Below are 13,983 nucleotides of genomic sequence, written 5' to 3' on the forward strand. Positions count from 1 at the left end.
TCTGCTTAAGATGATAAACCATGCCTGTAGTCCTCATTTGGCCTTTAGAAACCATCAGGATTCTGGAAGATGAAATTTTTCCTGTGGTCATCAGCCCCCTTCTGCTCATATCTTGGGATTAGGAATTATGTAATTTATCTACTTACTCTGAATTTACTGATAGATTCTGGGTGATTTTCAGTGACATCACTGTGCTGTCTGACATGTAATCCATGGGGTCTGGGACCCTGAAGATGGCTTTCCATTGCTGGACTCTGTCAGGGTTTGTTTTCACCTTCCAACTAATGGCCTCGAGGCAGAACCATTTGTACTACTGTTCTGTTGGGAAGTGCCTGATGAGACCTTCGTTCAAGCACTCCTTTTATTCCTTCAGGATCCTTTGGATGGGGAAGTTCATCCACCATCATAGGTTGCAGGGTTTGTGTGTATGAAGGCAGAATGCAATATGCATATCATGAAAACTAAGCAGGTCAGCAACCTTCCTGAAGTGAAACAGGAGTTGGGGAAATGTTCCTGCCTAAGAACAATGCTGATCAGAAAGGGCATTGGGCAGTGGTGGCACACGCCTTTAATCCCAGCACTTGGGAGGCAGAGGCAGGAGGATTTCTGAGTTCAAGGCCAGCCTGGTCTACAGAGTAAGTTCCAGGACAGCCAGGGCTAAACAGAGAAACTCTGTCTTGAAAAAAATAATAAAGGGCATTGGGTTCACAGACAAGAGCTCTACCCTTCAAGTCTTTGAGCTCTTGAAATAAGATTCCAGCTGTGCTGACCACTTACATAACTGTAAGATGACCCAAATCCTATACACATGTCACAAGGCCAAAGTCAGCTGTTGTACTACATTCAAGGAGCCGCATAGAGATGCCTCTAATTTAAACTTTGTCCCATGAGCACTATGACAAACTCACAGAAATGGGAAGGCCCAGAAAAAATTGATTCTTCACCATAGATCCATGAAATTGAAATTCCAGAGGCCCAAAATAGAAAAGACTACCCAGCCTTCCATTCTGACTATTCTTCCAGATAGTATTGCCATTGCCTTTCCTTCTCTGTAGTGTTCTACCCTCCCACTTGTTAATCTTTTGTCCTTCCAAGGCCATTCCCAGAATCTAAGGAGGTAGACTGAGAGTTCCTCAGCCTGAAGGCAAAACTGTGCCTCTCTTAAGGCAGTGAATAGTGCTGACAGCCATAGAAGTCATACTGGGACCTGGGTGGGAAACACAGTCTTCAGTGAATAGGTAAGAACACTGAGACTAATCTACTAATCTTGTCAGCAGCCATCAATGTCCACAGGGGTAGAATCTCTGTCATTGTTAGTTTCAATCACACACACACACACACACACACACACACACACACACACACACACAAATGTATATACCTGCACACAAACATACACACAGGAGTCTGTCTCCAATCCTCTGCAGAAAGGGCATTCACTGTTACTCAGGTGGCTGCTCCCTAGAAGAGTATTCTGCCTTTCTCTTGAACATGTGAGTAAGGGATGTGGAGAAATTGTAGAATGAATGAATGAACTACATACAAATATGAAATGATGAAAAAAAGAATGAATGAAAAATTTAAATAAACAGTAAACTACTTGACAGAATCTACTCAATACTCTGCACTTCACATAGGGTGATAAAGATTATAGAATTTCCATTGCCTATCACTGAGTGTAACATTTGTGACAAACAGTTAATACAGAAAACTCTAAGCACTATTTAGGGACTCAGAATGTTTTTTGAGATGACTTTAATTGTGCTGGTACTAAAGAGACCCTTGACTACAAACAGTTACCCTCTAGAGGAAAGGGGCCTTCATCTGTAGGCACGGAAAGACCCCTGCCCCACTTAAGTCTGTGCACAGGTGCTGTTCAAGACGGTGAACTGAGTAACCCATGGTTCAGTCTCCACAATATAAGTGCAGCGTACCTGAAAAAAAATTACAATGCATTAATCGGGAAAATGCAATGCATTAAAGCTATCTAGATAGTAAAAACTAATTTAAAAAAAAGAACAAGAAAAGTTAAAACATTGTAACCTATAGCAAGATTCATGAAGCTCAAAGCTCTACAAGAACAAATGATGGAAGTTGCAACAACTCCCCCCACCTGAGCCCAAGATCTCCTGAAGAAGCCACCTTGCTGGGGCTGTCACTCATGTTGGGACACTCTGTCCTCACAGCCTCCCTAACACGTATGGTGAAAGGTGAGCTTCTGCCCCTTCCCAAGGGTCCTTAAAGCCAGGGAATTGCTTGAGAAATCATCTGTTTAGGAACTTCCCAACAGAACATCAGTACAAGATTGTCACCAAGAACCACCCTTTAACAGCCATGAGCTGAAGGGGAAGCCTGAAGAAGCAGACAGTTCTCATTCCCCAAAAAGCAAGCAATGGAAGACTGGTGAGTAAAAGGAGAACATGAGCCTCTTGTTTTCCTGAACCTCAAAGGTCTCTGATGGCATCAGGCTGGAACCACAGACAGGGAAGGTTCCGCCACAGACGGAGGCCACATGGGTGCCTGCAGGTTGCCTGTAGCCAGGCAGCTGGGATATGAGCAGAGGACTGCCCTAGCACTGAGACACAGGCTCTGCCTGCTTAAGATGGTCCTATATCCTTTCTTTCCCAAAAGGTTGTCATTGGTAGAAGGGGTTAATTTAATCCCAAACCTTTCTCTCTCCCGGGCCTTCCTGCAATGGACAATTGTCAATGTCTTCATCATATTTCCCACAAAGCGTACGGCCCATCTCCAGGTCTATTAAATATTTCAGCGAAAATATCTGTCAAGAAGAAATTGTAAAACTATTAGAAAATATTTAATTGGCAATAAGTCAAAAAGAACTCAATGGAGAAGCAAGCAAGAAATGTGAAAGTTAAACAGACAGAAAATAAACAGCACAGAACACTTACTATCTTGTTTCTCTGATTTGGGGGTGAGGAGGTAGGTTTTTTTTTCTTTGTGGCTGTCATTTTGGCTTTTTTAGGTAGTCAATATAGCCCAAGATGACATGTAACTTTCCACCTTACTGCTCCTTAGCTTCCCAAGTACTAGGATTACAGGAATACTCTTCCATAGCCAGCCACCTTTTTTCAAAATTTCCTTTTAATTTTACACAAAGAATATGTCCATTTACCTGAGGATATAGCTCAATTGGAAACTGTATGCTTAGCATGCTCAAAGCACTAAGTTTGACTCAATAGAACTCCCAAATGTCTATTGAGTACAACAGAGCCTTGAGTCTTGGCTCAGTCTATCTTCCCCTCGTAAGTGCCCAGTAGTTCTTAGTGACAGAGTTGTGACTACTATCCAGGGTGCAGCATATTCACACAATTAAATCCACAGCAAAGAACTTGTACATGGTACAGCCACACACAGGACACTACGACTATTATCAAATGTTCATCCAAGCAGCATCGGAGGTAACTGCTGAGTGACTCCTTGACCTAGAGTAGAACACTGGTGAGTCAATCTGTCAAGAGCAAGTGGAGGAGAGGACATGCCAGTTCCTTTAAGTTGTATCTTTAGTGTAGGTGCTAACTGCACAGAGCACTCATCTTCCAAGTACTGAAATGAAATGGCTATCAATTATCCCAATGCTAGTCTCAATATTTATTAAAATCCTATACAGGGTATCTCCATAAACAGAGGTATTTAAAAACTCAAGAAACACTTGAACATGGAGAAAAAGCAAATCTAACCAGGAAATCCTCTCAGAGTGGAACACGTGCCTCACTCAGCAGACCTGGAAATTCTGGGATTCAGGAATTTACACAGATGGCAGCAATATGAACTCATGTCAAGTACAAGGCAATATTCTCATACCCACTCCTAACCAACAACACACTTGAGCCAGACACACAACACCACCAATTACCCATCAACAGCCTCATACACATGCCTCAATTCACACTAACAATACTCTCATGCACTTATATCTGACACACACTAACAGCACACAGGTACTATCTCATACATCTTTCCTACATAGCACACACAGTGTATTGGGCTTGGGACCCCTGCCTGGAAGCAGCAAGTAGAATTCTAGTAGAGAAGAGTGCTATGGTTCAGAACCTAAGATTAGAATCTGCTTTAAGAAGTGGAATCATCAAAGGACAGAAAAGAAAGACCAGAGAGCAATGTATCCCTGGGTAAGAGGGGCTGTTCTCCAACGTGTGACTATAGGATTATGCCACAAATCCGTGACCTTCTGCAATTCTACCTGGCTCATGTATCTTCATGTGGGGGATCATGATGTGGGAAAGAAACATTCTCTCCAAAGGAAGCCAACAGAAGAACTGGCCTCAGTGGTAACACTTCCCATCAATAGATGCTGACACCACCTGAATTTATGCAGGCTTTATCAGCTTTGTAATCAGCTTCCTTGAGGACAATCCCATAAGGCTGCTTCAGAACTACAACAATGTTACATGTCTACTCAGATTGCTTTGCTCTTCCTCAAATCCTCTGATGCTATTTTTGTTGTTTGCTTGTTTATTTGATAGTATTCCTGCCCCTTTGGCCAGGAATAAAACCTTCTAGGGTCCCTCCTTGGCACCACTCACTTTCAACCAGGCCAGCACACACACACACACACACACACACACACACACACACACACACACACACACACATCTGCTCCAACTCTTACCTCCTGGTGACCAAGTCACCATTCTCTTCGTCTTGGCCTGAAGGTTCTTGTCCAGAGGCTGTGGGGGCTGCTACACTTAGTAAGCCTAGAGTGAAATGTTTGGGAATTCACCTGAGAAGCACCACCTAGTGGATTCCCAGTACTCCCAGTTTGGCATCCTGCCTCCTTGCTACCATGTCCCTTCTGCACACCTGCATCTCAGTATTTCCCCTCACCAAGACTCAAGTCACAGAGTCACAGTACCTCCTTCCAGGAGACTCAAATCTCCTGAGTATGCTTGTTTTGTCCTCTTCCAAAGGGGTCTGTCTGTGACAACCTACACTTCTCACCCACCCAAAGAGCCATCACTGTCTTACCTTCTCCAGCTCACATGATCCTGTGTCACTGCATTCACCCCACCTGGCCTAGTATTTTACTCATAGATTTGAGGCCAGCATAGCAGTGTGAAAGAATGGCTCCCTGTCTGGCTCCACAGCTAACTGCCTACACAAACATCATACCAGCACTGATACCCATATCAGCAGGAACCCGGTATACATTCTCACCCCGCTGAGCAATACCCAGCTCTCCTAGCTCCCCTAAGGTACCTTTCATCAACTGTCTGCTGTGGGAGTCCTTGTTTCTTCTACTTCTGGTGCCAGCCACTCTCGTCACCTATCTCTCTGCTGTTCTGATATCCCTCAGTCCTGATTTGATTCCCCTCATCCTGAACTCAGATTGAGACATTGGCACCTCCCTTCCCTCATACTTTTCAGAAGTTAGACTAGTGATTGTAAAAGAAGTCCAAAGTTCGGAGCTTTTTCTACCACTAAATTGAGGGGTTTTATAACATTTGTCAAATAAAAGCCTTGGTTTTAACTTACTACAAGCCCAGAGATCCCCCAGCCCTGCCAAGCGTTGGAATGAGTGCAGGCACCAGGCAGGAAGCAAGCTATTCACCTTATGAAGACTTCTCCGGACTCTCAGGAACTTGTAGGCAAAATCATCATCCTGGTTTTCATTGAAGTGGAACACGACATGCTCCACAGAAATGGCAAACGTCTCCTCATTCTTGTTGATCTCTATAAATTTGAAGCTGCAATCATGAATCCCCAGCACAAGGAGTGCCATAGGCAGGACCGACTTCCACAACATGGCTGTCTTCAGAGTGAGCACTGTGACCTGAGGATGCATGGGTGGAGGGTTGGCGCAGCTACAGATGGTGATGCAGCCCACATGGCACTGCCCACCAGAGGCCCTGGAGTGCTAAGAGCCTCACTTTGACTAGGGCATCCTGCCAGTGGCATCTCTACTCCTCCACTTTGACCCATCCTTTGTCTGAAAGCAGAAGGCAGAAGAGTCCACATTTTCCAGACCTTTGTGACATAAGCCACAGGATCATAGGTATTATGCCACATAGCCTCTGCTTGTACATCTCTGAGCCTGTCCCCGCCCCGGCCTGCCCATTCCTGATAAGAATTGCTGTGGAATTCTGGATTATAAATCCAACCAGTTTATCCTTACGACTCTGAATTCCAGAATGGGTAGAGTCACAGAAATTCTCATGAGGTAAGGTAGGTCTTACAGATTTAAAATTAAAAACCAGATGTCAATGACCTTGGAGCCTCAGAGGACCCCAGTGGGAAGGGTGAATCACGGCTGGGAGATCATCTTCTCTATCATAACTGTAGTCTTGGTGACCAACTCATCACCTCTGCCTCCTTCCTGAGGCCTGCCCCATGTGTGCTTTGCAGCCCAGTATCAGGGAGAATGGAAATGGGGGGAAATGGGTCTTCAGAAATGAATACAAATGGCAGCCATGAGCCTAGAAGCTGATTGGACTCAGAAAGGGGCTAATATGCATCTACACCCAGCTCTGCCATTTGTCCCTGTGCCAGATTTCTCTGGAGAAATGCTCCACATGTTGCCTCACTTCTGCAGAAATTGATGAGAAGTAAATAAGGCAAGGGGATTCGTGAGCTGGAACGCTGTGAAGATGGCCAGCATGGGAAGGGACTCATGCTCAAAGTGTAGGGGCATTTGAGGTTGGGGAGGCAGGAGTGGGTGGGTGGATGGGGGAACACCCTCACAGAAGCAGGGGAGTTGGGATAGGGGGATGAGGGGTTTCCAGGGGGAGGGAACCAGGAAAGGGGATAACATTTAAAATGTAAATAAAGGAAATATCTAAAATAAATAAATAAGATTTAAAAAAAAAAAAAAAAAGACCCAGAACCTAACCATTGCCTTGGGGACAGTGTAAAAGCAGAACTATCTCTCTGACATGGAAAGGGAGAGGACTGTGGACATGACTGAAAACGCCTTCCTACAGCTTCCATGTGGGAGGAAGTGATCTCTCAAGGCAGCCTGATGACCGATGCTCTCTTAGTTAGGTTTCTATTGCCCTGATAAAGCAGAGTGACAGAGATCATTTTGAGGAGGAAAGGATTTATTTCATCTTATAGTTTGTAATCTAACATTCAGAGAAGTCAGGGTGGGAACCCAAAGCAGGAATCTGGAGGCAGGAACTAACACAGAGGCCATTAGTGAATGCTGCTGACTGACTTGTTCCTCATGGCTTGCTTAGCCTTCTTCCTTACACAAGTGGAGAGCACCACAAAGAGCCGGCACCACCCACAGAGGACTGGGCCCTCCCACATCAATCACTATTCAAGAAAATGTCCTTCAGACTTCCTACAGGAAATCGGATGAAAACATTTTCTCAACATAGATTCCTCTTTCCAGATAACTCTAGCTTGTGTCCAGTTGACAAAAACAAAAATGATGATGAGAAGGGATCCGAACAATGAAGATATCTTTTCCCCACAGGAGTACTTCAAAACATGCCTAAGCCCTTTGAGTGCCCACCAGAGTAGGCTCCTATATCTGTTTAAATTCACCCTTACTTGTAGCAGGCCCATAAAATATCTTACCATCATCTCTCTGGGATCCCCAGATCTGTAGTGTGGTCCCTTCTCATTGAAGCTTGTGAGTTGACTGTCTTCTTCAAATCTATATTTAGTTTACCAAAGATTAGCAATTCTTTTATCCCTCCTAAGGAGCTGTTTTCTCTTATGTATTTTTGTTGAGATCCACTACCCCTACTCTGTACTTTTTTTTTCCAGATTCAAATAAGAATTTAGGAGGATGGCAGTCTTGACCTAGAATCCAATGTCATCATCCGCTGTTTTATCTACTCTCTGGAGTGCAGACTCCCACATGTACAGTATGTCTCTTGAAGCTCTATGGTAGCAGAATCCACTGATTTGTTACTTTGGAATTGATTGAGGGTTGGGAAGATGGTACAGCACTAGCCACACCAGCATAAGGATCTGAATTCAAATCCTCAGAGCCCACATGACTCTAAGGTATGGAAGGTATGACACTAAGGAATGGAAGCTTATATTAACAACACCAGTGTTCCTATGACAAGATGGAAAGCAGAGACAGAACAATCCCGTGCAGCTCTCTAGTCATTTAATCTGGTACATCAACCAGTGAGTGACAAACTATAGCCTGTCTAGAATAAGGTGCAAAACATGTGCAATTGCAGCCACATACCAATGTTTACACACACACACACACACACACACACACACACACACACACACACCATACATTCAATATTTTTTCCATTAAATAAATAAGAACAGAGCCCAGAAAGATGGCTTGGTGATTGAGAGTATTTATTGGAGTTTGATTCCTAGTACCTAAGCCAGTTAGCTCTGCAGGCACATGTATGCATATGTACATACCCACATGCAAACAATCCCATATCCCCCAACACACACACACACACAACTTACTTGCATGAACACATGGAAAAAGCATACAAACAGAAACACATACATAGTTTTAATAATTAAAAATAAAAAATATTTTTTTAAACTAAGAATGTTTTAAGTATGTATTTTTAAAAACATCCTATCCTCCTTTGGTTTACTCTATTATCACTCAGAGATATAAAGCTAAATGTTCAAGTATTTATCTCCTTAATTTTTAGATGAATTTCACTGTGATCAGAGAACACAATGTATATGACATTCATTCACTAAAGTTCATGAAGGCGTAGATTATGGACCAAAATATGGTTATCCACAGGTTCAAAACAGTTCATAAACTGAACTTAGGTGATGGTGTGTGTGTATCATATATATATATATATATATATATATATATATATATATATATATATCTCATATACATATATATAAGACACAATCAAATTTGTTTAATAAATTCTCACATTTTCTATGTCTTTGGTGATTTTGATTCTGTGGATGTGTTGGTGACTGAGAAAGGTACCTGAAACTCTCCCAATAAGAACCATGTGTTTATTTCTAGCCCTATCAGACAGCCTGTGCTGTTCAGGAGGGCAAGGTCTTCTAGCCTGTCATCTACTCCTTCACTCCACCCCTGAATCTGAGCTTGGTCCCACTGCAGAGTGAACACCACTGTGAGCCTGGTTCCTGATGTAGAAGCATGAGGAAACAAATGATTATTCCCTGAAAAAAGTGTTTTGTATTCTTTCATTTACTTTTCTTTCATTTTCTTTGTGAGTTTTAACATCACTGTGTTGCCTAAGCTGGTCTCCAGCTTGTGGGCTTCTAAGATCCTCCCCGTCGACCTCCTGTATCGTACTAGACTGTAGGTGGGCACCACTATGCCTGGCTTCTGCATTCCTTATAAATGCATAGGTCAAGGACATAGAGAAATTAGAGAATGAATGAATGTGTAAATGAATGAAAGAGAACACAAATCAACCAGTCCAGCCCATATGTAAGCTGCTTCACATGAAATGAGTTGTCTGATTCACTCCAAAATCTATACTTTCAGGCAGGGCAATAAAAATAAAAATGTTTATCATTTAAGACCGTAGCCTTAGCAAATTAACAACATAGAAGACCCCAAGCACTGCTCAGAGACTCAGAAGATTCTGTGAGATGCTTTTAGTTGCATTAGTACTACATAAACCTTGGGCTACAGATAGTCATACTCCAGAGGAAGGGAGAATACTATATGTATCCAAAGTCCCTCTCCCACTTCCCCTGCTTATGTCGGCACACAAGCGCTAGTCAGGATGGTGAAGTGGGAAAGCCACGGTCGTGCATCTACTTGGAAAACACAATGCACCTGAAAAAATAACCATAATACATAAGTTAGAACATTTTAATGATTGAAATAATGCAGCATGCAAGATGAAAAAAAATTAAAAAAAAAATAAAACTGAAACAACCATTTTACAGAAGCAAGCAGCAAAAAGCTCAAACCTCCACTAGGACAATGGACACAAGTCACAAAATCCCTCCACCTGAGAGAAGAGGCTAATGAAAAAGCACCTGCCTGGGTTCTTCACCCGGTCAGCTCCCCCCACAAAATCCTCCTTGGTTTATTTTACATTTCTCTGGGAGATTAATCCAAATATCTGTCTCTACTATGGTTAAAAAAAAACAAAACAAAAAACAAAGAACACAAAAACAAACCAGCAGCAAGTCGATTCTGTGTCCTCAGGACATAATACATTAGTTGTTTGGCTTTCACAGCTAAAGTTGTAAGATGGCTCTCCAAAGAATTCTAGAAACTAAATTAATTGCAAGTAGTGTTTTGCCTGTGGTCTCCATTTGGCTGATCCTAGCCCTCATAGTATGAAAAACAAGATCGTCTTGTCAACTTCACTGAGTCAATGCTCAGTGAAGAGCTCATTGTTAGGGCTTGTAATTCTATTCATGTCTGCCCTTGTCTTCTGATGAATTCAAATTAGCAGCTTTGTCATAAACTCAGTATGTTCAAAGGCTATCTGCATTCTCACAATCATAGCAGCACTGTTGCTAGTAGCCAACATATGGGAACAACCTAAGTGCCCATGACAGATGAATGGCTAAGGGGTTATGTGCCATGTATAATGAAATATTCTATAGTCATGAAAAAAGAAAATACTGCCATTTATAACAGGGTGGATGGATCCTGAAGAGATAAAGCAGACATATAAAGACAAATACAGCAAGACCTAACTCATAGATGGAATTTAATGAAAACTCAAGTCCACACTGAGAGAGAGAGAGAGAGAGAGAGAGAGAGAGAGAGAGAGAGAGAGGAATGCTATATTATAATAATTTATTCACTAGTTAAAATCCACTAACAGAGTAAATTTGAAGTGTTTTTATCATAAGAAAAAGTAACTATTTGAGGTGAAACATATTATAACTATTTCATTATACTAAATATTTCACAATGTAAGATTTCATCAAAATATCTTTTCTCAAAAAGTATATTATTGTTATTTATCAACAATATCTCCATAAAGCTAGTGGTAAAAATGAAGAACATAAACACTGCCACTATCCTTCTTCATCACATAAAAAAGCTACAGTAATCTTCAAAGGAGAGGTGAAAATAATAGAAATTAAAACATCAGTTTCCAAGATTAAAGGAACAAAGTAAGCCACAGCTGTATAAGAAACAGCTTCCATTTTACAGTGGCTTTATTTTAAATGTTGTTAGGAACTTTAAAACTGTTTTCCACTGAAGTCACTTCTCTGGATATGTGCACACAGGAGATGAAATCACTACCTATTGAAGACTTTTTACTTCCTTGCTTATTGAAGCATTACTCATAATAGCTGAGGTGGAAATACTTGAAATGTCTGTGACTGAGTCAGTAGATCAAGAAAATGTTGTACATGTACACAAAGGAGTAGTATTCAGCTGTAGAAAGTGATTGTACCATTTGTCACAACATGGATAGACTGAAAGACAACCATGCTAAGGAAAGGTAATGAGATGGTAACTACCTTATTCTGGTCTTTTGAATGAGATGGCCCCAAAGGCTTTAAAGATATCTCTCTCTCTCTCTCTCTCTCTCTCTCTCTCTCTCTCTCTCTCTCTCTCTCTCTCTCCCTCTCTCTCTCTCTCTTTGCCTCCTGTTTGTGGATCAGATGTTGTAAGGTCTCAGTTCCTGCTCCTGTGTCATGCCCACCATCCTACTGCCAAACTTCTGGCTATGATGATTTCCTATACTTTATGCCTCTGGAACCACGACTCCCCAAATTAAATGTTTTATTTTTTTAATAAATTGACTTCGTCATAGTTTTTGTCATAGCAATAGAAAAATAGCCAAGACACAGGTGGAGGAGGGGAGGAGGGGAGGAGGGGAGAAGGAGAGAAGGAGAGAAGGGGAGAAGGGGAGGGAACAGAAAATACAGAGTTGTGAGTCAAAGACATAAAATGGATCTGTAGGATGAACATAAGTCAAAGATACAAAGTGAACATATCTAGAGAGCAGTGATTCTGTGCCAAACATGAACACTGGAGTACAAAAGTGTATTGTGTTCTGGAGTTTTGCTGAATGTCTAGAATTTAGACTATAATCTAGATTCTAGATTATAGCTGCTCTTGCCACAGAGGGAAATAGGTAATTTGTATGTAGAAGTGATGGTTGCCAGGCTTCCATTGTTGGATGCTTCCATTGCTGTATTGAATGCCTTTCAAGGTAACTTTTTTTTTTTTTTTTTTTTTTTTTTTTTTTTTTTTTTTGCTTCATGACTTGAATTGGCATTGTTGAGACAAATATTGAAAACATGGATGATTTTAAGAGTTTTAAGTATTTTGTCAAGTTGCTTTCCAAAAACGATTGTACCACTTTACAGTCTCAAAGTATATTGAGAGTATATTTGATAATCTTGTTATTTAAATGTGAAAGAAATCAAAGAGTTATTGTTTTAAGTTATGAAGACACTTTAAAAAATGTCACTAGAAGCTACAAAGAATGAGGTAGACAAAGTTGCCCAAATAAAAATGATGATGATGACATAAAATGGCATGAAGTTGGGAGGGAGGGAGATGAATTGATGGGTTTCAGGATAGGTGAAGAAGGTAGTGGTTGTGGGTTATATCAAAATACATGATATACATGATGAAATATTTAAAAAATAAATTAAGTATTATTTTTTGAAAAATTAAAGTTCTAATGGGAAATACTGACAAAAATTAGTAAAATGAATAAAGTACTAAGATGGGACGTATTCTGGACAACAGACTTACTCTGCATACTTAAAATGAAACATTAATTATTCTATTAATTTCTCCATAGGTTCTTGACATTAATTTATTAAAAAAAAAAAAACCAAAGACTGCATTTGGAAAATGGCTAAAATGATTGAGATATTAGTATCAGAATGTGAAAAACATGCCTATTCATAGGAATCATATAAACAACCTAGAAGAAATCAAGTTAATAACTGTTCTAGACAACTGAGAAAGTATAAGTAGGCTAAAGCTAAGAGGTTTAAGATTGACACAAATCACTATCTTCCTACTCAAAATGTGATCTGGCCTGCCTCTGGTCTGCAGGGCTTTGGTCTCATATCAATACCTCCAAAATTACATGCATATGATGTGCACTTTACCAGTTCTCAAAGTTGGCAGCACATTGGTACCACTAGTGAAATATAAAAACCACTCATTTTCTGATTCTCCTTCCAGGTCCTCTGATTTTACTGGTAAAATGAAGCCTGACATGCCAAGATTCCCCAAGTTCTTCGATTTTTACAAAAATTATTAATTTTATTGTTTTATGTGTTTAAGTCTTTTGCCTGCATGTATGTCTCTGTGCCACCTGTGTGCTTGGTGCTTGAGAAAATCCAAAGATAGTGTCGGATCCCCTGGGATTAGTGTTACGGTTGTGAGCTTCCATGCGGGTGCTGGGAATTTAACCTGGGTCTTCAAGAAGAGCAACAAATCCTCTTAACTTCTGAGAGCACTCCAGCCCCACATTTGCTTTTTATATGGAATAAAATTAGAAAAACCACAAATCCATTCTAACTGACTAGAGATTTGGCAATGGATAGAAATGCAGAGAATGGATAGTACATTTCTCTGCAGCTGTTATAAACAATTCCCCTTCTAGTCTGTTGCATGATTTCTCACGGATACTGAAGAAAACATTCACTACATTACTGTTGGCCACAACAGAGAACGGGAAGTCACCAAGTAACCCAGTGGTAGAGTGTTTGTTTAAATAGAGTCTGGTGTATATACTCCAGTGTTTTACAACCTACCCATACTTTATGGTCAAAATACTATCAATCTTTGCAGCTGCGGGTGAATAATCACCTCCAGGAATTTACTAGACATGAATTTTGGACCCCTACAATGTCACACATGTGTAGCCTGCCTCTGCCCTCTTGGGCTCAGATCTGGTAGAACAGTGGAGGGAGAAGCTGATGGCCTAAGCACAGGAGCCCACAGGCCAGGTGTTTGGTAAAGTGAGGTAATCACAAGTAGGCACATGGATTTCCCAAGTGGAAGATGCTTGCCTACTGTCTCCTGCCCTCAAATCAGCTTGATCCCAAAGGCCAGAG

General features: G+C 41.1%; 1 protein-coding gene across 1 annotated transcript; it reads right to left on the minus strand.

Annotated features, from left to right (window-relative positions):
- Nucleotides 1–1,769: 1,769 nt before the first annotated feature.
- Nucleotides 1,770–5,940, minus strand: LOC117704414 (cystatin-12). Its single transcript, XM_034496540.2, has 3 exons — nucleotides 5,588–5,940; nucleotides 2,669–2,779; nucleotides 1,770–1,934 (listed from the first exon to the last, which is right to left on the minus strand). The coding sequence occupies exons 1-3, from the start codon at nucleotides 5,819–5,821 to the stop codon at nucleotides 1,854–1,856; spliced, it is 426 nt and encodes a 141-aa protein (XP_034352431.2). The 5' UTR covers nucleotides 5,822–5,940; the 3' UTR covers nucleotides 1,770–1,853.
- Between the last annotated feature and the right edge of the window lie 8,043 nt (nucleotides 5,941–13,983).

The sequence above is a fragment of the Arvicanthis niloticus genome, chromosome 2 (assembly GCF_011762505.2).
Source record: "Arvicanthis niloticus isolate mArvNil1 chromosome 2, mArvNil1.pat.X, whole genome shotgun sequence".
Taxonomy (NCBI): Eukaryota; Metazoa; Chordata; class Mammalia; order Rodentia; family Muridae; genus Arvicanthis; species Arvicanthis niloticus.

Excerpts from the sequence above, each read along its gene's own strand:
- LOC117704414 (XM_034496540.2), bottom strand. The coding sequence starts at position 5,821 with ATGCATCCTCAGGTCACAGTGCTCACTCTGAAGACAGCCATGTTGTGG. Across the intron at positions 2,780-5,587 it reads TCCGGAGAAGTCTTCATAAG|ATATTTTCGCTGAAATATTT; the intron begins GTGAATAGCTTG and ends TCTTCTTGACAG. Across the intron at positions 1,935-2,668 it reads AAGGCCCGGGAGAGAGAAAG|GTACGCTGCACTTATATTGT; the intron begins GTTTGGGATTAA and ends ATTTTTTTTCAG.